The sequence below is a fragment of the Parus major genome, chromosome 5, assembly GCF_001522545.3.
Source record: "Parus major isolate Abel chromosome 5, Parus_major1.1, whole genome shotgun sequence".
Taxonomy (NCBI): domain Eukaryota; kingdom Metazoa; phylum Chordata; class Aves; order Passeriformes; family Paridae; genus Parus; species Parus major.
This window is the reverse complement of record NC_031774.1, coordinates 4,010,515-4,032,750: the sequence shown is the minus strand read 5'-3', so window position 1 is coordinate 4,032,750 and position 22,236 is coordinate 4,010,515. Positions and strand designations below refer to the sequence as shown.

At 63.8% G+C, this 22,236-nt stretch overlaps 5 protein-coding genes across 12 annotated transcripts in view; 1 reads left to right on the top strand and 4 right to left on the bottom strand.

The window, feature by feature from the left end:
- The window catches only part of LOC107205331 (scavenger receptor cysteine-rich type 1 protein M130-like), a 31,050-nt gene extending 27,111 nt beyond the window's left edge, over positions 1–3,939 (bottom strand). The window contains exons 1-5 of the mRNA XM_015630129.3: positions 2,087–3,939; positions 1,678–1,998; positions 1,301–1,603; positions 913–1,227; positions 5–798 (exon numbers count right to left, since the gene is read on the bottom strand). Coding sequence (XP_015485615.2) covers positions 5–798; positions 913–1,227; positions 1,301–1,603; positions 1,678–1,998; positions 2,087–2,513 — 2,160 coding nt within the window. The 5' untranslated portion in view covers positions 2,514–3,939. The remainder of the gene's footprint in view (positions 1–4; positions 799–912; positions 1,228–1,300; positions 1,604–1,677; positions 1,999–2,086) is intronic.
- Positions 3,896–6,244, top strand: AIP (aryl hydrocarbon receptor interacting protein). Of its 2 annotated transcripts, none has more exons than XM_015630118.3 (6): positions 3,896–4,075; positions 4,217–4,396; positions 4,629–4,817; positions 4,996–5,172; positions 5,259–5,360; positions 5,487–6,244. In XM_015630118.3, exons 1-6 carry the CDS (start codon positions 3,977–3,979, stop codon positions 5,778–5,780), a joined length of 1,041 nt encoding a protein of 346 aa, XP_015485604.1. In that variant the 5' UTR covers positions 3,896–3,976; the 3' UTR covers positions 5,781–6,244. The 2 variants fall into 2 exon arrangements, with proteins under 2 accessions (XP_015485604.1, XP_015485605.1); XM_015630119.2 differs by having other exon boundaries at positions 3,898–4,075; positions 5,259–5,400.
- Positions 6,245–6,485: 241 nt separating this feature from the next.
- Positions 6,486–17,846, bottom strand: PITPNM1 (phosphatidylinositol transfer protein membrane associated 1). Of its 3 annotated transcripts, XM_015630112.3 has the most exons (24): positions 17,534–17,846; positions 16,888–16,996; positions 16,064–16,278; positions 15,869–15,990; positions 13,346–13,570; positions 12,954–13,268; positions 12,584–12,679; positions 12,371–12,478; positions 12,201–12,262; positions 11,886–12,130; positions 11,199–11,388; positions 10,988–11,095; positions 10,753–10,895; positions 10,347–10,525; positions 9,842–10,012; positions 9,496–9,645; positions 9,253–9,401; positions 9,069–9,179; positions 8,828–8,944; positions 8,463–8,611; positions 8,212–8,361; positions 7,693–7,876; positions 7,318–7,446; positions 6,486–7,212 (listed from the first exon to the last, which is right to left on the bottom strand). In XM_015630112.3, the coding sequence occupies exons 1-24, from the start codon at positions 17,740–17,742 to the stop codon at positions 6,946–6,948; spliced, it is 3,903 nt and encodes a 1,300-aa protein (XP_015485598.1). In that variant the 5' UTR covers positions 17,743–17,846; the 3' UTR covers positions 6,486–6,945. The 3 variants fall into 3 exon arrangements, 2 of the variants coding, with proteins under 2 accessions (XP_015485598.1, XP_033370929.1); XR_004497853.1 differs by lacking the exon at positions 6,486–7,212 and having other exon boundaries at positions 7,329–7,446; positions 7,693–7,835; XM_033515038.1 differs by lacking the exons at positions 6,486–7,212; positions 7,318–7,446 and having other exon boundaries at positions 7,793–7,907.
- Positions 17,847–17,891: 45 nt separating this feature from the next.
- Positions 17,892–18,989, bottom strand: CDK2AP2 (cyclin dependent kinase 2 associated protein 2). Its single transcript, XM_015630132.2, has 4 exons — positions 18,688–18,989; positions 18,442–18,542; positions 18,217–18,349; positions 17,892–18,103 (listed from the first exon to the last, which is right to left on the bottom strand). Exons 1-4 carry the CDS (start codon positions 18,776–18,778, stop codon positions 18,036–18,038), a joined length of 393 nt encoding a protein of 130 aa, XP_015485618.1. The 5' UTR covers positions 18,779–18,989; the 3' UTR covers positions 17,892–18,035.
- A 1,137-nt stretch (positions 18,990–20,126) lies between these two features.
- On the bottom strand, positions 20,127–22,230 carry CABP2 (calcium binding protein 2). 5 transcript variants are annotated; one of them, XM_015630122.3, is made up of 7 exons: positions 21,766–22,230; positions 21,147–21,308; positions 20,996–21,026; positions 20,783–20,917; positions 20,602–20,711; positions 20,376–20,523; positions 20,163–20,302 (listed from the first exon to the last, which is right to left on the bottom strand). In XM_015630122.3, the coding sequence occupies exons 1-7, from the start codon at positions 22,021–22,023 to the stop codon at positions 20,277–20,279; spliced, it is 870 nt and encodes a 289-aa protein (XP_015485608.1). In that variant the 5' UTR covers positions 22,024–22,230; the 3' UTR covers positions 20,163–20,276. The 5 variants fall into 5 exon arrangements, with proteins under 5 accessions (XP_015485607.1, XP_015485609.1, XP_033370930.1 ...); XM_015630125.2 differs by having other exon boundaries at positions 21,418–21,855; XM_015630121.2 differs by having other exon boundaries at positions 20,127–20,523.
- Positions 22,231–22,236: the final 6 nt, after the last annotated feature.

The following is a 22,236-nucleotide window of genomic DNA, read 5'->3' as shown; positions in this document are numbered from 1 at the left end:
CTGCCGGGGCTGCCCGCCGCTCACCTGAGCACACGGCCCCTGCCCCGCCGCCGCGCCCGCACTCGCGCCGTTCCGAGCGCCCGCATTGCCACAGAGACTCCTCGTTCCCGGAGCACTCGGGCGCGTACGGCCACAGCGGGCCCGTGCCGGCACCGAAGCGCTCCGAGCTCGCGGCCTCCAGGGCCGTGCCACAGCCCAGCTCACGGCACACAACGGCAGCGTCCCGCTCGTCCCAGCCTTCCTGGCACACGCTGCTCCAGCCGCCGCCCCAGTAGACCTCCACGATCCCGGCACAGCGCCCGGAGCTTCCCACCAGCCTCACCCGGCGGCTGCCTGCGGGTACACAAGGGCGACGCTGGCATGGCTGCCTGGGGCACCGCCACGTCCGGCCCTTCTCGGGACACCCACCTGAACAGAAAAGGTATGTGCCGTGAGGGACGCCAGCAGGTGCAGTGGTCAGCCACTGTAAGAAGTAAGTTGGTACCTGGTCCTGAAATAAGTAACTGGGCAGCTCATCTGGCCACTCCGTCAGCGCAGTGGTCTTCCCCAGGATGGTTATGATCACGCTTTCCATGACGGCCCTCTCCGTCGCATCGATATCCTTCAGGGTAACATTACCGGGTACAGCGTTGCTCTCGTCCAGTTCTCCACAGCCCAGCTCCCAGCACACCTTGCTGAAATTCCGTAGAAGCAACAGGTCTCCCGGCACACGGCGTTTGGCCCCGGTCTTTGTGGCCACCTCCAGCCACCCATCGCACCGGGTCTCACCCTCCACCAGCCGCAGCGGCTCGACAACGCCTGTATAATGGCCGCAGTCAGCCCTTCATCCCAAAATAACCCTCTCTCTTTCTGCTCCCAGTTCCTGAGGTGTCCCAAAAGCCCTTCAGGCTCCTCCGCAGGTGCCTTGCACACCTGAGCATTTGACGGCGGCGGCGTTGCCGGGGGCACAGGGCGGCTTCCCCAGCACGGTCACGGGGCACTCGCCCGGGTGCCGCTCGCTCCCGCTGCAGCCGAAGGCGTCCGGCCGCAGCGGGCCCTCCCCGCTGCCGAAGGAGCCTCCCGGGGACACGCCGAGGGCGCTCCCGCAGCCCAGGTGGGGACACAGGACGTGGGCATCGGGCAGGTCCCACTCGCTGGCGCACACGGAGCCCCACGTCCCCCTGAGCTCCACCTCCACCCGGCCGGAGCACGCCGAGCTGCCGTTCTCCAGCCGGAAGCCCGTGTAGGCTGCGGGAGGAAAAGCCTTGAGGGAGCTGATGGCGCAGGGACCCCAAGAGCCCCCGGGGTCCCCGGCACTTACGGGAGCAGATGACGCTGCCAGGGCCGCTGCAGCCCCGGCCGCGGGGCGGACGCCGGGCACAGGCGCTGAGGAGGGGCTCGGTGCCATGGCACTGGAAGCCTCCGTCCCATAGCGACCCCGATGCCGCCCCAAAGCGGCCGCTGCCGGGGATGGAGAGCACCGGCCCGCAGCCCAGCTCCCTGCACACCACCTGCGCCGCCTTCACGTCCACCTGATCCTCACAGACACCAAGCCAGGCCCTGCCCTGCCGCACCTCCAGCTGCCCGGCGCAGGCCCCGTCACCACCAACCAGCCGGGAAAAACCTGTGGGAGCAGCGCAGGCTCAGTGCCAAGGGATGGGCGTGAAGTGCCACACGCCCCCCCAGTCCAGCTCCTACCTGTGCAGACCACAGCAGTGTCGAAGTCACGGAAGCTGATGTTATAGGGTCCCCAGCCACGGATCTTGCAGTCCCAGAGCGTGGCCTCGAAGCCCTTGCAGTCCACCATGGCCAGGTTGACTGGCCCGTCCCCTGGGCTGAAGCGGTCGAGGACGAAGTAGGCTCCGGCAGCCGAGCCACAGCCCAGCTGCTGGCAAACCACCTCGGCATCCTTCATGTTCCAGATGTCGTCTCCCACCGAGCCCCAGCGGCCATGCAGCTTCACTTCCACCCTTCCGGCACAGGGACTGCCACCGCCCGCCAGCCTCAGCTCCACGCCATCTACACCGGGCCACGGGCAGGGCTCAGAACTGCCCAGCACGCTGCAGCACAAGGCGGCCGTCCCAGCGCGGCCAGCGTGTCCCCTCACCTGTGCAGATCACCCCCACGTCCAGCTCGTGGCCGCATAAGTGCTCTCCCCATCCGAAGTGCGGACACTCCTGCAGCGCATCCTCGGTGCCGCGGCAGAAGAAGGGCTGCAGCCAGATCCGCCCGCTGCCCTGCCCGAACGGGGCGTACGGCGACGCCTTGGCCACCCGGCCGCAGCCCAGCTGCCGGCACACCACCGTGGCCCATCGCTCTTCGAAGTCGAAGTCGAAGATGCACACGGAGCCCCACTCACCGCCGTGCTTCACCTCCACACGCCCGGCACAGCGCTCGCCGCCGCCCACCAGACGCAGCTCCCCGGAGCCTGCGGCACCGAGGCTGCCGAGCCCGGCCCCGATCCCAGCCTCCCGGCACTCACCCCCAGGCAGCTGCGTGAACAGCAGCAGCCCCAGCAACACCATCGGTCCCATGCCACCGGCCCCAACCCAACGCAGCCAGGGCAGCTCTCGCCGGTGCCCGATCCAATGCAGGCGGCAGCACCGGCGCAGTCTTTATCAGGCGCCTCATCTCCCGGCTGCGGGGCCGCGGCCTCCAATAACCTGCTCCGTGCCCAAATATGAACCTCGGCTCCGCTTCTGGCGTCACACACCTCGCCACAGTGGGCTGCCACCCGGATGTCCCCGAGGGGGAGACGGCCCCCCCAGAGCACCGGGGATGCGGGGGCCCTTCCTGTAGCCCCCAGGCCTCTAACTCTGCTGCCGGAGCCCGGCAAGATCAATCCTGATGTGGACAGGCTTCACCCCAACCCATAGCAACATCAATCACGGGACCAGCACCTGCACCTGCAGAGCTCCGAGCCCCCATCCTTGGGGTGCTCCCCTCCCGGGCCGCTCGGAGCCCCCGCGGGGGGTGGCAGGTGCCGGCTCCCCGGTCCCTCGCGGCGGCGCTGGCACATGGCGCTGCTGCCGCAGCTGCGGCCCCGCGCTCGCCTCGCCGCCAGGGCAGGAAGGAGGCGGTCACCCCCCGGCGGCTCCCGGCGTCGTCATCGACCGCACGCGGCTCCCGACACCTGCGCTGCCTCCGAGAACGCCGCGCCGGCCCTGCCCCGCGGTGAAGCCACACGGGGGGGGGGCACAGAGCCCACTTGATTTTGGGGGGACCCAGCTGCGTAAGCTGGGACCAAGCAGCGCCGAAAAACAAGTGGTGCGAGAGGGGGGAGGAGGTGCTCCCTTGAGTTCCTGGCTGTGTGTGAAGGTGAGGACGGGGCCGAGCCCCCCCACGCAGCAATACTGAGCAGTGTCAGTGCCGGCAGAGCAGCGTGCTCCCGACGGGGTCTCCTGCAGCACCGCAGTTACCTCCGTGAGCTACCAGCCTTTCCGTGGGACTGGGGACCTGCCACCTGCCAGTGTCCTCGTGTCACCCCAGCATGGCTTGTGGACTAAACTGAACCCTGGTAACCCCTAAGGTGTGCCCCCCAATGGTGTCGCGCTGCCTAGCCTTCCTGCCCGCACGGAGACCCTGCCGGGGCTGGCAGGAGCAAATGACCCGGCTACGCTCTGCCCGCGGCGGGCGGGACCCTTACAGTGGGTCCCGGCGATATTATCCGCCTCTCATCCTACACCGCGTCCTTCTTGGTAGGTGGCAAAATGTCACAGGAGGTTTTCATTCCGGGACGCCTGCCGTGTCTCCTGGAATTGCACCCGAGAACGGGGGGGAGAGACGGGAAACCAGAACCACGTGGGAACCGGGTGCGCGACTCCCCCGCTGGACACGCCTCCTTATCCATGACCACGCCCCTTCCCCGGGGCCCCGCCCCGCAGCGCCACCTCCGTGCCGGCAGGGGGAGCCCCGCGCAGCCACGACTATCCGGAAAGAACCGAGCGAAGGCGGAGGCGGCCGAGCCAGGGCTGGCGGCGCGGGTGGAGCGGGCGCGATGGAGCAGCAAGTCGAGCAGCTGCGAGCGGACGGCGTGGACAAGGAGGTGCTGCGGGAGGGCACTGGGCCGCTGCCAGACTTCTGCGACGGCACCAAGGTCAGGTCTGCGGGGAGACGGGCGGGGTGGGGGGATGTGGGAAGCGGAACGCGGCGGGGGATGCGCGCATGCGCGCTCCCCCTCCCCCTCCCCACGTCTGCGTCGCCATGGTGACGCCGTGGGCTCCTCCTGCCTGTTCAGGCCACTTTCCACTACCGGACGCTGCGCTGCGGCGATGAGGAGACACCGGTGGACGATAGCAGGGCACGGGGGAAGCCCATGGAGCTCATCGCCGGGAAAAAGTTCAAGCTGCCGGTGTGGGAAGCGGCTCTGCGAACCATGCGGCCCGGCGAGCGCGCCCGCTTCCGCTGCGACGCCAAGGTGGGCGGGAGCTTTCGGGGGCGTGGCTTGTGGTCGGGGGCGTGGTTTGTGGGCCGGGGCGTGGCTTGTGGTCGGGGGCGTGGCCCGAGCGGGTGGGCGGTGACTTTCTGTTGTAGGCGCGGGTGGCGGGCGCCCCAGTGCGCTCCAGCCGCGGGGTGCGAGGCTGGAACATCCTGATATTCTCGCCCCCCCCCCCGCCCCCCTCAAATTTCGCCTCCCTTCCCTCCCGCAGCACGTGTTGCTTTACCCGCTAGTGTCCAAGAGCCTGCGGAACATCGCAGCAGGGAAGGACCCGCTGGAGGGGCAGCGGCACTGCTGCAGCATTGCCCAGATGCACGAGCACTACTCCCTGGGGTACCCCGACCTCGACGAGCTCCAGAAGAACCCCCAGCCCCTCATCTTCGACATCGAGGTGCTGAAGGTGAGGTGCCAGCATGGGGAGCTCAGGGTGGAAGTGTCCAGAAAACACACAGATGTGGCATGTGGGACGTGGTTTAGTAGTGGCCTTGGCAGTGCAGGACTCGATGATCCTAGACGTCTTCTCCAACCTAAACAATTCCATGATCCTGTTCTCTGATTCCATGATGGGGTGCTGGCAGGTGGAGCCACCTGGCTCCTACCAGCAGGACCCATGGGCCATGACAGATGAGGAGAAGCTCCAGGCTGTTCCCCAGATCCACAAGGAAGGCAACGAGCTGTACCGGCAGGGCAAGGTGTCCGAGGCAGCTTCCAAATACTATGATGCCATCGCCTGTCTCAAGAACCTGCAGATGAAGGTGAGTCTCCCCAGATGTACACAGGCATTCCCAGGAATGCAGGGCTTGAGAGCTGCCCCTCACTCTCCCTGTTCTGTCTGCCACAGGAGCAACCGGGCTCTCCGGACTGGATCGAGCTCGACCAGAAGATCACACCCCTGCTCTTAAACTACTGCCAATGCAAGCTGCAGTGTGAGGAGTACTACGAGGTACTGGACCACTGCTCCTCCATCCTCAACAAGTACGAGGGTAAGGAGCTATGAGCCATCCCAGGTGGCTGTGGCAGGCACCAGGAGACCCCCCATGCTCCACTGACCCTGACTCTCTACCCACAGACAATGTCAAGGCCTACTTCAAGCGGGGCAAGGCCCATGCAGCCGTGTGGAACGTGGCCGAGGCGCAGGCCGACTTTGCCAAAGTCCTGGCTCTCGACCCCTCGCTGCGCCCCGTGGTCTCCAAGGAGCTGCGGAGCCTGGAAGCGCGGCTGCGGGAGAAGGATGCCGAAGACAAGATCCGCTTCAAGGGCATCTTCTCCCAGTAGAGTCCGCAGCTGCAAGGGAGAGCCCAGCGCTCTCGGGACAGGTTCTTTTAGATATTCCACATGTGGAATGGTCATGGATGTTTATTAATGTTTAATACAGATTTTACTTATTTGAAGTCAGTGGAAATGGCCCCGGAGCTCGCCACGGATTGGGGACACAGCCAGGCACTTAGGTGGCAGCGTAAAGCATCGCAGCACACGGCTGAAGCTGTTCACTGGGCTCTAGACTCTGCTCATCGTCACGCCAGAGATGCATGGGTGACAAGAGCCCGCTGCTCCCTGCCAACTTTTATCACTTATTTGATGTTTTTATACTTTATGATGGCCATGGAGGGGCAATGCCTCAGCCCCAGATCCAACCCATTCATGCCTGTTCTCCTCCGTGCCACGCCCTTGTCACTTCTCCAGGCTGCTGCTATCATCCCAAACCAGTGTCTCCTCCTGTCATGTCAGTGTCGGGAATATTTTATATAGAATAACAGCTTGTTCCTGCTATCTCTATAAACCTCTGGTCATGCTATGCCAAGATAAACTCAAGTAAAACCAGTCACAGCCCCTGGTCACTACAAAAATTTGCTGCTGGAGGTAAAGGAGGGGAAACCAAGTCGGAGATGGGGAGGGTATCGGCCTAGCCCACACACCCCAGGCCCTTTTCCTGTCCTAAATTGCTTGTGACCCAACTGCTGTGTCCCACAGCCATCTACCTGTGGGACATGGTGTCCCTGGAGGCTCCCAAGGGCTTTCCCCAGTCAGTGGGAACCTTGCTGCCACAAGCAAAGAGCAGACTCATGGGTGCTGGCGCCTTGTCATAACATCTCTTTATTCAACACCGAAACAAAAGGGGGGGAACAGAGGAACCGCTCTGGAACCCCAACCCAGCCCTGCCCCGTGACACCGGACGGAAATAAATAGGTGGGGAGGTGCCACTCGCACTGGGGCACAGCCACAGCCCCCAGTTCTGCACAGGGATAACGACCCTGGGGTGCAGACCCCACTGGGCACTGCCCAACTGCCTCAAAGGACCAGAGGGGACAGGGCTGGGGGCAGCAGGGAGGACCCAGGGTGGCTCAGCCCTGAGGGGATCACTCTGGTCCTCTGGGGGGCTCTGAGCCATCTCCCAGCACCCCCCAATCTCAGGGGACCCAGCAGCCTCTTCTTCCTATGGCCTCAAGGCCCAGCACTGGCTCTGTCCCCAGGTGCTCCTTGCTGGGAAATCAGGGATGTGGTGGATGGGGGACGTGGCCGTGCCACCCTCACTCCTCACCCTCCAGCTTGAGGCTGACACTGCGGGGCTTGGTCCGGGACAAGCCAGGGGGTGCTGAGGGGGGCCCCCCATCCCGCTCTGCCTGGCTGGAGCCGCGGGAGCGCAGCAGCTGGCTCTGCTTCCGCAGGAAGTCGACAGGCGCCGGGCAGCCATAGGTGCCTTTGCCCAGCACAGGTCGTGGGGGGCCCTTGGGGGAGTTGGCCAGAGCTGCGGCTTCCAGCTGGGCCAGGTGGGCAACATAACCCTCGGAGAGGAACTGCAGGACACACAGACAGCCTCAGGTGGTGGCCACGGCCAGCTGGTGGGGTCAGCCCTTGTCCCCTGCATCCCCAGGCTGTCGCCAGCCCTGCCACCACCATACCTGGCACTGGTTGTGGAACTTCTTGACGGCCCGTCCCACTATGTAGATGTGTGCTGGGGTAAGTCCCAGTGAGCTGTAGACGGAGACGTCCTTGGTGGAGCCGTAGCCAGCAACTATGGAAATCTCTGCCTGCCCAGGGACAAGAGCATTAGGGCAGGGAACACCCCTTCCCACAGAGACAGCCACCCCCAGGGGCTGGGACATCCTCATGTTAAGAGGGATGGCAGGGAGCTGTCCTGAGAAGCTTCCAGCTCTGCCATGGCAGTGCAGTTCAGCTCCCAGCATCTCCGCCACGATGCAGAAGTGCACGGGATTCAGCACAGCCCACACCACCCCATCACCAGCCCCGTGTCCCAGCAGCACCCCCATCCCCACCTCGGTGCGCAGGCTCTGCAGGAAGGCGGCTTTCTGGCGCAGTGGGTCGTGGGTGAGCCCGTCACAGAAGGAGACGGCACCGTGGGGGAAGTTGTGCTGGGAGAGCCAGGCCACCACGCGGTGCTTCTGCATGTCGGGGCGCCCTGTCACGTAGATGATCATGTACCCCGAGTCCTGCCAGTGCCTAGGAGGGGACATGGGTGGCTGCTAGGAGCCTGTGTGGAGACAGTCCTGCTGTGGGAAGCTGGGATCTCCCAGTACAGCATGTGTGGGTGCTGCCTCCAAAGCCTCCCTGCTCCCAGGGATTTTTTCAAGGAGAAGGCATAGCAGAGCTGTGGGGACCACATCCAAACTCCAAGAGGATTATTTTCCACAACAGGGCACCAGCATAGAGATGATGTGCTGGAGGCAAGCGAGTGGTGGAATACCCTCGCCCTTGTCCCCGCCCTGACATCCCCCAACTGAGTTGTCACACCATGAAAGATGGGGAGACTGACTCTCTAATTGAAGGACACCCACCTTACAACATCCACAGCCCCTGCCCGCACTTTGGGGTCACTGCCCATGATGGAGACGCTTGCGGTGAAGGAGCCATCGATGCTGAACACAACGGACTCGGTGCCACGGGCCACCACGGTCAGGTAGGCCTCGGCATAGCTGTGGTCCCCTCTGCAAAGGCACAGGTGGTGGCTCAGCACCAGCTGTGCTGCCAGGGAAGTGGGTATAGCTCTGCCAAAAGGGCTGGAGGAGAAACTGAGGCAACACCTCACCTGACCACCATGCGCACAGGGTAGATCCCAATGGCCAGAGCCTTGTCTGGAGGGATGGTGAAGGTCAGGCGTCCGCTGCCACTCGTCACCTCAGTGCCATAGTACAGCCACTTCCCTGACAGCGGCTGTGTCATAATGTAGATGTCCACCTGAGAGAGGGAAATGGGCTGAGCATGGGCTGGACCCCACATCTTGCTGTGTCCCTTCAAGTCCTTACAACCTCCTCCTGCCATCCCACATAGGGTCCTGTTAACCTTCCTGTTAACACATCCTTCCCCTGCTGTGGGTGACACCAGCCCCATGCCTGGTCCTGGACACCCCCACCCTGTTTTGAGGGGTCCTGGTGGCCCCAAGCCCAGCAATACCTTCTCCCCAGTCAGTGTCACCACATCCAGGGGTCCATACATGAAGCGCCCGCTGAGGACCTGCGCTTTGCCCTCGCACACGATCACATCACAGGCACGGTGGTTGGCCGTCACATTCTGCAGGCACACGGGGTGTTCAGCAGCTCCTGGGGGAGCTCCTGAGGTGCCACCAGGACACCACTGGGCTGTGGGATTGTCCCAGAACCCACACACCTCAGGAGGCCTCCCACTGGCCACATACCCGGATCTTCACTTGGGTGCGCTTGCGCTGCCACTTCTCCCGAGGGATGGCGGGGCTGTAGATGGAGCTCTCCTCGCTCTCTGCAGGCTGTGGCCCTTCTTTCTCCATCACCTGCCGACAGCACAGTGCTGGCTCAGCCTCCCCCAGCCCCGGCGTGCCACCCACCCCACTGTGCCCACCATACCTGGCGCAGGATGAAGGCCACCACATCAGAGGATTCCCAGTAGCTGGCGTGGAAGAGGTGGGGCAGGGTGATGGTGGGGAAGGCAGTCAGGGCATCGGGGCAGTACAGAGAGTAGTCGATGCGCTTTGGGCCCCACCAGCGCTCCAGGACTGCAGGGAGAGCAGGAATGAAGTCTTTTCCAGACCTCATCCCCTGTTGTGCAGCCTGAGGTGCTGGGATGGGGTGGGTGGGGATGACACTTACTCTTGACAACCTCACTGGTGCTGGCAGGAGTGGGGGGCTCTGCTGGCTCACTGCCCTTCCAGAAGCCCCCAAAGCTGCCAGTGGGGGTAGGAGGAGCAGCCACATCCACTTTGGGCAGGAACAGGGCAGAGTGTGTCTGCAGGGCCTCCGCTGAAGAGAGAGCTGGGTAAGCACACCCAGAGCCCCTGGGACACCCACCACCCCAGGACACCCCTCCAGTAGAGCCCCAGAGCAGTGGGAAGGGCTTGCACATCCCTCTACCCTCACCCAGCCAGCATGTGGGTTCTCCAGGTACCCTGAAGTGGCACCAGTATGCCTGGCACCAGTGTGGTGGGAATCTGCTCACCCAACAGGGACGAGGTGCCATCACCCAGGGGATACTTCTGGTATCGGGGCACGCTGAGCGGGGGCACAGCATGGAAGGCCTTGGCCAGGAGGGGCTCCAGGCGGGAGGCGCAGGGATCGGCGGCGTGGAAGAGGTTGTAGATTTGCTCGCAGGCAGGACGCAGCTGGGCCACTGCAGCACAGAGTAGGGTCAGGGGAGCTCATGAGGGCTGGGGGGCATCAGGAGCAAAACACCCGGGAGGGGTAAAGCAGGACACAGCAAAAGGAAAGGCTAGAGAGGGAAATCTAGGGCACCAGAGATGGGCTGAGGCTGGCACAGAGCAGGGATACTCAGCCACCCACCAACTCCCACACAGCCAGGGCTGGGCATGTGAGGGGCTCAAACCCAAGCAGGGCTCTCTGGGGTGGTCCTGAGGAGCTCAGGCTTGTCGGGTGAGCACAACTCAGGGACTTGAGCCCTGCAGGGAGGGTCAGAGGCTGGCACTGTGCCAGGTGGGCATCCTCACCATCCAGAGCAGGCATGACGGTCTTGCGCAGTGCGAGCACCAGCCCCAGTGGGGAACCGAAGAGGAAGAAGCCGGATACCTTAAATTCAAGGCGGGTGCTGGCACCCTCCGCCCCATCCAGCGCCACAGCGCTGCTCCGGGGTGCCTCTGCCTCCAGTGGAGCCTCGCTGGCCTGCAGGCTGGGACAGCAGAGACAGTGGGCATGGGGAGGGATGGCAACATTGCATTCCCACCATCCTGAAGGCAAAGCTGTGCCTGGTGTGGCCCTGTTATCCCAGAGGGGTTCCAGCAAGATCCTCCCCGAGGCTACATTTCATGCTAGCCTCTATGAAATGCTCCTTCCCAGCCTGGAGCAGATGGGAATTGCACTCTTTCCATAAAGCACAAGACAGCCCTTTGGACTCACCTGCACGTGGAGCTGTGCTGTTGGCTGTCCCCCTGTGTCCCTGATGGCTCAGGGCTGGCCTGGCCCAACACTGACACTCCCTCTGTCCCATCAGCCAGCGGGTCCAGGCCACCACACTGCTCCGGGGAGATGGGCTCCATGCTCTGCAGGAAGAGGCAGCAAACACCCAGACCCCATGGAGCCCCCAGTACACCCCCAAACCCTTCACAAGGGGTGTTAGGATGAAAGCACTCACCAGGCTGCCACGGCGGCTGCTGCTCCGGCTGCCCCCTGAACCCACCCGGCTCTGACACAGGGCATCGAATCCCAGGATGCCGCCCACACAGTCCCCCAGCAGCACCACCTGCAGAGACCACAGATCCACGAGGAGGGTGACACCCCCAAACCTTCCATGCAGGGTCACAGCTGGACCCCAGAGCCAAGCTGACCCCCAGATTCCACCTCACCTGGCCACAGAAGCCAGTGCCCTCTCCAGAGTGCAGGAAGGCTGCATAGGCCTGGTTGGCACGGGTGATGACGGTGCCCACGGCGTGCTGGTAGGTGCCTGAGGAGGTGGCCAGCAGCGGGAGCGCTGCCAATGGGATGTGGTCCTGGCTGCTGGACAGGCTGTCCCTGTCATGGCTGTAGGGGCTGAGCCTGAGGGGGACACGGCAAAGAACGAACGGGACACTACTGATGTCCTCATCCCACCACACGGTACTGGTTCACCCTGGGACGCTGCACCAGGAGTAATCCCCATCCTGTTCCCTCCTACCACAAGACACTTGCTCACCCAGGATGCTGTATCTGGAGTTATCCCGATCCCATCCAATTCCATGCCATTCCATGCTGCCTGATGTCCCCATCTCTCTGCACAATGCTTGCTCAACCCAGGATGCTGCATGAGGAGTTATCCCCATCCTATCCCATCCCATTCCACCCCACAACAAAACACCTGCATGCCCTGGGATACCACACCAGGAATTATATGTATCCCATCCCATCTCACCACACAACACTTGCTTGCCCCAAGATGCTGCACCAGGAGCTAACCCCCATCCCCTCCCCAGTCCTTAATATCCCACCAGAAGTGAAGTCCCCTCTCCAAGGATACCAGCTCCCCAGTCCCCTGCTTTCCCAGTGGGAATCCATACTTGGAGACAAGGGCATAGGCTGCAGCACAGATGGGCGGGCAGGGCACCAGACGCAGGGCCACATGTCCCAGTGCCTCGGGAAAGTGGACGCGGGTGACAGCATCAAAGGTGGCCGCCAGTGTCTGCACATCTGCCTGCTTGGAGCCCGGCTCGCCCGCTCCCTGATCCAGGATGTTCCCGCTGTGGAGGATGAGGAAGAGCGCGTGGATCCGGCACATCTGCCCCGTGCTCTCTGCCGTGCCACCCTGCAGGAAGGAGAGAAGCAAAGTCGTGGGGCACAGCAGGAGGGCAAGGCCCAAGGGAGGGGACACGCACCTCAGGGAAGCTGGATGTCCCCAGTCCTTCACCGTCCCCCTTGGTGGCACTGGCTCCATCCCCTGTGAGCACACAGCCCTGGTGAGGCAGCTGGGTTCTCCAAGTGGGAATCAGGCCCCTCCCAGGACACCCACCCCAAGATTTGGGGCCAGAGCACCCCCAGCACTCACCCAGTGCCTCGTCCAGCTCTGCTGGTCGCTCAAGCGTGTCCAAGAAGTCATTGGAGCTCCACTTGGTCATCTCCTTGGCAAAGACCTCATCACTGTCAGACAGATCCTCTGCAGAGGCAGTAGGGAAGCGTGGATGGGGGGACATCCTGTGCCTGCATGCCCATCCCAGATGCCCTTGCCCCCACCCAGCCTGTTCTGAGATGGCTCCAGTACCGTGGGCATCGAAAAATTCCTCTTCAGAACTGTTCTCCGAGTCCCGGGCAATGTTCTGCATCCGCCACTCCGACAGGCTCTGAGGAGACACGCCCCCTGCCACCCATGGGGGGTCAGCACTCACAACCCCCTGCAGAGAGACCCCCGCTCCCACCCCACAGCTCCCCCTTGGTCCTGGATGCAAATCCCCCAAGGAGATCTGGGGCCGTCCCTGGGTCACCCAGGGCCCCTTCAAGAAAGCTGGGACCAGACCTGGGACACCCAGAGCCCCATCCCAGGAGACCCAAGCCAGGCAAAACAGTCCCCTGACACATCTGCTATGGAGAACTGCAGCATCCAGGACATAACCACACAGGACCTGGTCTCTCACCTCCATGCTGGGAAGAGTAGGAAGACCGGGAAGAGGTGGACCACTGCTTGGCAAAAGTATCATCAGAGGGGGTATTGGCCCCCACCTGCAGCTCCGCTTCCTCCTGCCCACCAGGACCATCTGGCTCCGGCTGCCCCTCGGGGCTGATCCCAGCTGCGGGTGGCTCCTCGCCCTCGCCACACTTGGCCATCTTCTGTGCCAGCATTCGCGCCGTCTCCTCCTCCAGCTGCCGGATATCCTCCATCGTCAGGTCTGTCCACTCATCCTGCCAGCACCAGGCTTGGCGGTGGGCACGCAGCATCACCTTCCTCAAACCTGCGGGGAGAAGTGAGTCCAGTGTGACCCCACGGCTGCCCAAATGACCCTCCAGCAACCCACGGGTCCAAACTCACCCACGTCGTGGATGAACTGCTCTATCTTGGACTGCATCCCCCAGTATCGGAACTCCACCTTGCAGAGTTTGTAGGCGCACATCAGGGGCCCGCCGGCCGCTGCTGCCTCCAGCCAGTCATCCCCCAGCGGCCCCCGGCCCGTCTTGGATGAGTGGTAGAGTTTGGGATCCTCCTCGGGCTTGTATTCCCCGGGGGAGATGGGATCACGCACGATGTCAATGGTGTCTGTGGGGGGAATGGTGCCTGTCACCCCACAGCGCTTGGCAAGGGGGCACAGGTAGGAAAACAAGGAAAAAGGGACAAACAAGAAAAATCAGGTCAAATTATTCCTGTGAGCCATGCACCCAGCACAGCTAGCAGCAAAAACTCTCTGTCCTAGAATTCTAAAATCTTGGTGTTCTAGAATCATAGAATCCTGGAATGGTTTTAGTTGGAAGGGACCTTATGGATCATCTCATTCAACTCCCTGCCACAGGCAGGGACACCTACCACTATCCCAGGTTTCTCCAAGCCCCATCCAACCTGGCCTTAGACACTTCCAGGGATGGAGCATCTGCAGTTTCTCTGGGCAACCTGTGCCAGGGCCTCACCACCCTCACAGGGAAGGATTTCCTAACCAAACACATAAAATCCCATGGCAGGAACATCACAGACGTATTTGGTGCAGCCAAAGACAGCCCTGTCCCCATGTGGGATCCCAATCTGGCACCCCAGGAAGCACAGGGAGGCAGAGTGATCCTGGCCACTCTGGGCGACATGGGGGTTGAGGATGGGGACAGCTCATGGGGCAGCTCAGCACAGCTCACAGCTCCGCCCCCCCCCCAGAATCCCAAGGGTCCCCCAAAACCAGGGCACAGCAAAACCACCACATGACACAGGAGCCTCTGGAGAGCTGGGTGGGGGAGGGCAATGAACCCAAACAAAGGCGACATCTCCCAAAATGAGGGTGACACATCCCCACAAATGAGGATGACCTCCCAAGACCAGAGGGAGGCTCCTGAATGACACCCAGGAAAACATGATCCAACAGTCATTCGGGCTCAATCCAGCATAAAATCTCCTAGAATTTGGCTTTTCCAGCCCTGTCTCCAGGTCATGGTCTGGGAGACCCCAGGGCACCCCACTGTCCCACAGCACTGTCCTCATTCCCAGGTTGTGTCAAGCCCTGCATTTCTTTGCCCCCCTTGATATCCCCAAGGTGCTATCACCCTCTCTTCCTCCAGCTTGGGCTGAAAAAAAGGGAGAAAAGAAAACCAGAGATGCCCTGAATCCACAAAAATGATGCAATGCACAGCATGATGCCAAGCATCTTGGATAACAGCAGCAAAGAGCTGGGATAGAACCTGCTGTCCCCAAGCAGCTCCTGGCAGTGTCATTCCCATCACAATCCAACTCCCTTTGCTTTTGCCACTGGGAGAAAGCTGCCAAGGAAGCAGCAGATCACCCAGACCATGTTTTTCCACTGCCCTTTGAAACATGAGAGGGGTTTAAATCTGTCAGTGCTACAGGACACCAGGGCAGAGAAAATCCCAGCGGGATCCACACTGGGGCTGATCCCACCTCAACCCTTCTCCCTGTGGAAGGCAGCAGACACTGGAGATGCTGAGTGCCCTGTGGAATGCCCAAGGCACTAGAGTGGAAAACCAGGCAGTGGGCAGGGAGCCATGCCCTGATGCCGTCTGCTTGGGCCTGGTTGCTTCCTGGGGACATTAGGGGTAGAATTCCTGCCCCCAGGTCCAAGCTATCAGTATCCCGGCCGGACATCCCCAGTGCTGCAAGAGACGGGGAGAGAAATAGGTCAGATGAATCATTTCCTCCGAGTGCCTATTTTGGGCCTCCATTTTAAGAGGCAGCACGTCACACTCCACACTCTGGCGCCTGAACTGACCATGTCCACACCACTGGGAAAGGGAACCCGCTGGAGAGGGAAGAATCCCACCCCAAGCTCCCAGTTCTGCCCACCAGTCCCCCTGGAAAGGAGCCAGAGCACGATCTGGAGCAAAGCCCTGGGGAGAGGGGAAGCAGGGCAGGGAGTGGGAAAATAAGGACATGCTTTCCCAGCTCTCCCTGCTCCAGCTGATCCAAAACACCTCACAGGACCCAGGTGTGGGCTGCCATGTACACCAGGAGAGACTGACAAGGCAAATCCATTCCAGAACAAGGCTGGGACATGGAAGGAGAGGGGAGAAGGCTGGCACTATGAAGGAGAAGCTACAAACAGAAATAGAGGCAAGGGAAGAGGCAGAGGACAAAACCGTCCCTGAAAATTTCTTTAATGCAGAACTGAATTCAGCAGTTCTGAGAGGGAGCAGGCAAGGAGCTCGGAGAAGGAAGCCTGAGGCAGGGAGCTCAAGATCAAGGGACCTCTTTCCTTCCAGCATCCCTGAAACACGAGGACCAGCAAGGAGAGTGAAGCTGAGCCCCTAAGGCCCCATCACAAGCACACACCCATCCCAGAAGCACTATGTGGGAATCCCAGCAGCCACAGTGTCCTGCCCAGCTCCCCAAGACAGCCATACCCACCCAAAATCCTCTGCCTCTTCTCCGCCGCACTCAGGTTGAAGATGTTGGTCTGCTGCCCCGCATCTGGGCGGTAGTATGTCTCGATCTCAATGGAAAACTTCTCCACAAAGGGACATGTGTACCTGGAGGGGCACAGGACTGAGCCCAGGGGCATGGCCAGTCCTGCAACCCACCCCGCCGCCTTCCAGCTCCCACCTGGTGCGTGTGTAGGGATAAGCATTCCAGGACTCCTCTTCCACCTGGAGCGCGGCTTTGGGGAGCAGTGCCCGGAACCAGCTGGGGATGTGGGAGCCGACATGGTAGATCTTGTGGGTGTACTGGCCACTGCCCCCAGGGCCATCGCTGTAGGGTCGGTTGGCCAGGATCTCCACACCGCTGCCCTCACCACTCGACTCCTCACGGCTCTTCTTCTGCACAGAGATGATGGCTCAGTGCAGCCTCTCCAAGCCCCCAGACCCCCATGGGCACCCAGGATCCCTGTACATTCCTTTCCCTATGTGTTGGCATCCCCCAGCTCCACACCTGTTCACAGGACGCCCTGCTTGGCCCTGAGGTCCCAAACCCAGCTGAAGCCTCAGTGACACCCCTGCAACCTGCCAGTCCCTTGGAATCAGCCTCAGGGCCCCCCATACCTCTCCAGGCTCCATGCTCAGCCCTACAGCCCCCTTGCTCCCTCCAGCACCCCATCATCAGCCTCAAAACCCCCTGTGCACCCCCAGGCTCAGCCCCTGCACCGTTCATGCCTCCTCACAGCCCTCTACTCCCCTCAGACTACAATCTCCAACCTCTCTCAGCTCTCTACACCCCCTCAGTCTCAGTCCCCTGCACCCCTCCAGCTTCGCATACTCAGCCCCACAGCCCTGTGCACCCGCTCACTCTTGGCACTTGGACCCCACATCCCTCAGGCTCAGCCCCACAAACCACAGACCCGTGAAGCCCCCAGGCTCATCTCCCAGACCCCTGCAACCCCAGCGTGCCCCGCTGAGCCCCGCAGCTCCCCCAGGCCCTCACATCCCCACCTGGATCATGTACAGCTGGGCCACCTGGTACTCCTCCAGGCTCATGGGCAGCAGGATGTGGTACTCCTTGATCAGCATGGCGGCGGCGGGGCACAGCGGGGGGCAGCTCCTGAGGGGGCTTCCGTTACACCGGACCGGGCCGCTTCGGCACCCCTTCACAACCGCTCGGGGCGCACTCAGCTCAGCCCGGTACCGCTCGACCCGGGTTTAGCCCGTCTCGGAGCCGCTCCGCCCCCAGGTTCGACTGAGTCCGGCACCGCTCGGCTCCGGGTTCGGTTCAGTCCGGTACCGCTCGGCTGCGCTCGGTCCCGGGTCGGACCCGGCTCGGCACCACGCTCGGCTGAGTTCGGTACCGCTCGTCACCGCTCGGCCCCAGGTTCGGCCCGGCTCGGAAAGGCTCGGACCCGGGTTCGGCGGAGTCCGGTACCGCTCGGCTCCCGGTTCGGTTCAGTCTGGTACCACTCGGCCCCCCTCGGCCCCGGGTTCGGTCCCACGTTCGGCTCAGTCCGGTACCGCTCGGCCCCCCTGGGCCCCAGGTTCGGCCCGGCTCGGCCCCACTCTGCTCGGCTCCGTTGCCATGGCAACGCGGCCCCCTCCACTCCCCCCCCGCCCGCCCGGTCCCCGCCGTCCCCCGGCCCCACCGAACCTGCGCCGCTCTGCACCGGCCCCTCGGATCGTGACATCACAGCCCGTTCCCACGGCGACAGCCGTGACGTAGGGAGGTGAGGGGGGGGCCTCCGTGACGTCAGAGAGCGGAAGGCAGCGAGCGCCACTCACGGGCGCTCCGCGTGTACCGGCACCGCCGCCCCCGGAAAACCCCGGTGTTTTATTTAAAAAGACGCTTCTTAAAGTCATCAACGAGTGGTTTGATCACTCCTGCACCTCTCAGCTCCGGGACACCCACCCAGCGCGGCTCCAAACCCTTCCCCGACTCCCCGACCTCTACCCCGCGTCCCACCATCGCCATCGGGACCCACCCCCGCGGGGGACACACCGAGGCTAAGTCCCAACATTGTCCTTTATTTATAAAAACACGCATTTATAAAGAGCGGAGAGCGCGGGGAGGGGGGGCTCGGGCAGCACGGCGGCCCCCCCGTCCCCGCCGCCACCACCGGGAGGTCCCGGGGGGTCCCGGGTGGCAGCTGCCGTTACGTGCGGGCGTTTCGCTCTGTCTCTGCCAGGCACTCCCTGACCAGCGCCCGGGCGTGGATGATCCCTGCGGGGAGAAGCACAGGGACACCTCGAATCACCCTCCAGTCGCTCCCCGAGGGGCGGGGGAGCCTCGGGGGCGCAGCCCCGCGGCCGCCCGGTTCCACCCCCTGCCCCTACCCCGCTTCAGCCGCTCCATGGCGCTCTTGCTGCCGGCGTAGGTGGGCCGGATCTCCTTCCCCATCTCCTCGATGACCGAGAGCAGGTCGGTGTAGGTGCTCTGCGAGCCCTGCGCCCCGGGGGGCTTCATGGCCTGCGGGAACAGGGGGACACACAGGGACGGAGGGGCTGGGGGCCACCCCCGCCGCCGCGCCCGGCCCCGCCGGCCCCGGCCCCGCGCCTCACCTGCACGTAGCCCATGGACGGCGGCCCGAAGTCATTGAAGAGCGGCCGGAAAGGGGCGGCGGCGCCAGGGACGGAACCGGAGGGCGACGGGACACTCGTGGCTGCGGGAAACCGAGGGTCACGGCCGCACTCCCCCTTCCTCGGTACCTCCCTCATCCGGTACCAGCCCTTCCCGGGCTACCACCCTCCATCCCTCCGGTCCCTCTCCGCTCCCGGTACCCCCCGGTTACCGCGGGGTTCTCTCACCGGCGGAAGGTGCCCCAGGCCCCGGCGGGGCGGGGCTGGCGCTGGCGGCTCCGGGGGTAGCGGGGGCGGGAGCGATGGGCTTGTAGGACATCCCCGACGGCCGCCCGCCGCTCCCGGATCCCTGGAGCCCCGCGGCGGGGGTCGGCGTGCGGCCCCCGCGCTCGCCCCGCCGGTTATATCGCCGGTGCCCGCCTCTCTTCAGCTCAGCTCGGCCCCGCTCGGCCCGGCAGGAAGCCGGGAACCGGAGCGGAGCGCGGCGGCCCCGGTTCCCGGTAGCGCTGCGCGGCCCCGGCCTGACCCGGGTCTCTCCCCCCTCCGCCGCCGCCGGCGCTCGCGGTGATGACGCAGACGCGTCACGAGCACGACGTCATTACGCCGCCGCGCGCCCGCTGGCCGGTCACCGTGGAGACACGCGGCGTCGGCCCCGCCCCCCCGGTGCCTCTCCGAACACGTGACTCATGCCTAGGCCACGCCCCCTCGCTGGGGGCTCTGCGGCGCCGCCTCGGGGGGCACCGGGAGGCACCACCGGCACCGCCGCGCTCCCCCCGCCGCCAAGGAACCCGTGTCACCCCACAGCCCCGAGCCGGTCAGGGCGTCCTGAATCCCTGCGGGCGTGAACCCCGGCCCGGACTTTGGGGATCATCGCTGCCGCCCGTCCCGGGAACCGGCCCCGCCCGTCCCGGGAACCGGCCCCACCCGCCGGCCGTGCATTCGCCGGAGCCCTGTGCCCGCACAGGTGAGAGAGTGCCCGGTTCCCTGCGAAGCTCCCGTGAGGCACAGTCCAGGGAGTCCAGGATTTTGGGGGGATACCAGTGGATGGCACTATCACGAATAAACCTTTTGAAAACAACATAAAACACAAAACAGAAGTCTGTAGAGAGAATTTTATCATTTCAAAAGGGCAAAATTGGCCTCAAAACTGCAGCCAGGGCAGGGAGGGTACCTGCAGCAGCCCTGCCTGCAGATGACTGAGGCCATTCTACCCAGTAATGCTTCATTTTTCTCTTTGAGGGGCTCCTGGCTGGGCTGCCAGGAATCTCCCTTGTGCTGGAGGCTGTCAGAACACCCATGAGGATCTGTAGCAGCCCCAAAAGGGGGGGACGCCTCACCCTAGGTGGGTCTGGGGTAGGTCTGAGCTCAAACCATGGTGACGGGGAGGGTTTTGCTGTGCAGTCCACATTAAACATGGTCTGGAGGGAGCCTGAGAGGCTCAGTGTGGGTGGGAATGGAGGCTGGAGAGATGAGCAGCAGGGATGGGGCACAGCTGAAGGAGAGGGGACCACGATGGTGTGACTTTTAGGATGAGGTCCGGGTGGGAAGGGGGATGATGCAGGGAGAGAGCAGAGATGAGGGCGAGAGTGGCCGAAGCTCGGCTGAGCCTGTGCCGAAAAGGGTCCCGACTTTAGCCCCGGTGCCTCCCACCACGGTCAGACCTCAGCATCGGAGCAGGTCCGGCACCCGGCCTCACCCCAGGCATAGGCACCGCTGTGCCAGCACTGCCCCAGCCCCTGGACCTGGGGGTCCCTCTGTGGCCCCCTCCTCTTCGTAAGGCACGGGGGGCTTGGGTCCCGCATTGGAAGATACGGCTCTCAGCGCGACATCATCCGCACAAACTCTGCCAGAGGAAAACACACATGGAACATCCCAGCTGTCCCTGGAGGCTCTCCTGGCCCTTTCCCTGCTCCTACCTTCAAAGTCCACCAGGCCATCGCCATTGAGATCCACGTCCTTGAGGATCTCATCCACCTCCCGATAGTTGAGCTGCTGCCCCAGGAGCTTGCGCATGGCCTCCCGCAGCTCTGCCATGCTGATCTGTCCGTCCCCATTGGTGTCAAACTACAGACAAGGTCCCGTTGCCACCGGCCACCCCTGGCACGCTGGCAGCCTACCTGTCCGTCCCCGCCGTCCCCATACCTCACGGAAGGCATCACGCAGCTCCTTGATCCCAATCATATCCGCCGTCTCCGCCAGCATCTTGGGGCCCATCAGCTCCACGAAATCATCAAAATCCACCTTGCCCCCGGCTGTGGCAGGAGAGGGGTGTCAGCAGGGCATGGGACAGGGATTGAAGGGGACAGGCTGCCCCACCACGTACTGATCTGCTGGGACAGCTCGATGAGCTCCATCTCCGTGGGCATGTAACCCATGGTCCGCATGCACTCGCCCAGGTCCTTGTAGCTGATGTAGCCATCGTGGTCCTTGTCAAACTCCCGGAACGCCTGCTTCAGCTCTGGGGACACCACAGCGTCACCACCGGCACCCTGGCACCGCCACCCACCTGAGCAGGACCCCCTCCCCAGCGCCTCACCTTCAATCTCCTCGGGCCGCAGCTCCCGGTCCTGGGGAAGAGAAAACGGGAAGAGACGAAGGAGGGGTCCTACTCCCGGCAATCCCACCGGGATTCTGCCTTAAGTCCCCCGGGAGCGCAGGCAGCACATGGGGAGGGGATGGTCGCGTACCCGTTGGGTGATGGCGATGCTCTGCCGCAGGAAGATGCAGGCCGGCCCCACCAAGCCCTGCAGCACCGAGTATCCCTGCATCGGGGGGGTTTGCGCCGCGTCCAGCACGTCCTCGGGGTCCCCTGCGCCGGAGCCTGGAGCGCCCGAGCGCGGCTTCCCATCCTGCGGGTGCAGCAGGCATCAGCGGCGAGGGGGGGCCAAGCAGGGACCCCCTCCTCCTCCTCCTCCTCCTCCTCCCGCTGCCCCGCGGGGTATCGCAGCCCTGCCCTACCTTGGGGAGCCGCCGCTCAGGGGTCTTGGTGCAGTTGCCCATGGCTGGGGGCTGCCCCCGCGCCGTAGGACATGCCTAGCCCCGGGGGGGGGGGCTGGCTGGCGCAGACCGTGGGGCTGCCACCGGGGATTTGAGGTTTTTATGGAATATCTGGGGATATGCAGGGCAGGCGCGGGGGGGTGGGTGCCGCGCCCGCGTGCATAATCCTCCGGATTATTCCCCGCTCGGCCGCCCTGCTCCAGATGTGGGCAGCCGCCCAGCTGTTCCCCAGTCTCGCAGCCTCCCTGCGAGGGCACGCAGGATCCCCGGTACCCACCGTGCCCCGGCCCTGTCCCCGCTGCCGGTTACCTGCCCAAAAGCAGGGGGCGGCCGGGACCCCGGCTCTTCGGCAGCCCACTGACGCTCCACGGGGGACGCACCACTACGGCTTAATCTTCCCCGGCTCCCAGCAGTGCCGGCGCTGCCGGGACGCCTGAGCCGAGGGGCCGGGCGGGAGCCGCGGGCACCCCTCCGGCCGGGGCCGTGGTGCCGGGGGGTGCCCCGGCAGATGGGGGGCGCGGGGCTGCCAGCGCCGCGCCGCTGCGGCCCGCGGAAGAGGAAGAACATTCCGCCCGCTCCTGCTCCTTCTCCCCACCACCGGGACCGAACAGGAGGAAACCAGATCTTCCCGAACCTGCGCTCGTCCCTCGCAGGGACGAGGCCACCGCTCTCCCCGGGACCCGCCGTGTCGCCCAGGAGATCGGGTGGAGCGCAGCGACCCCCCGGGGCGCTGGGAGGGAGGAGCGGGGCGCCCCGGGGGGCTCCGGGTGGGGCGGGCGG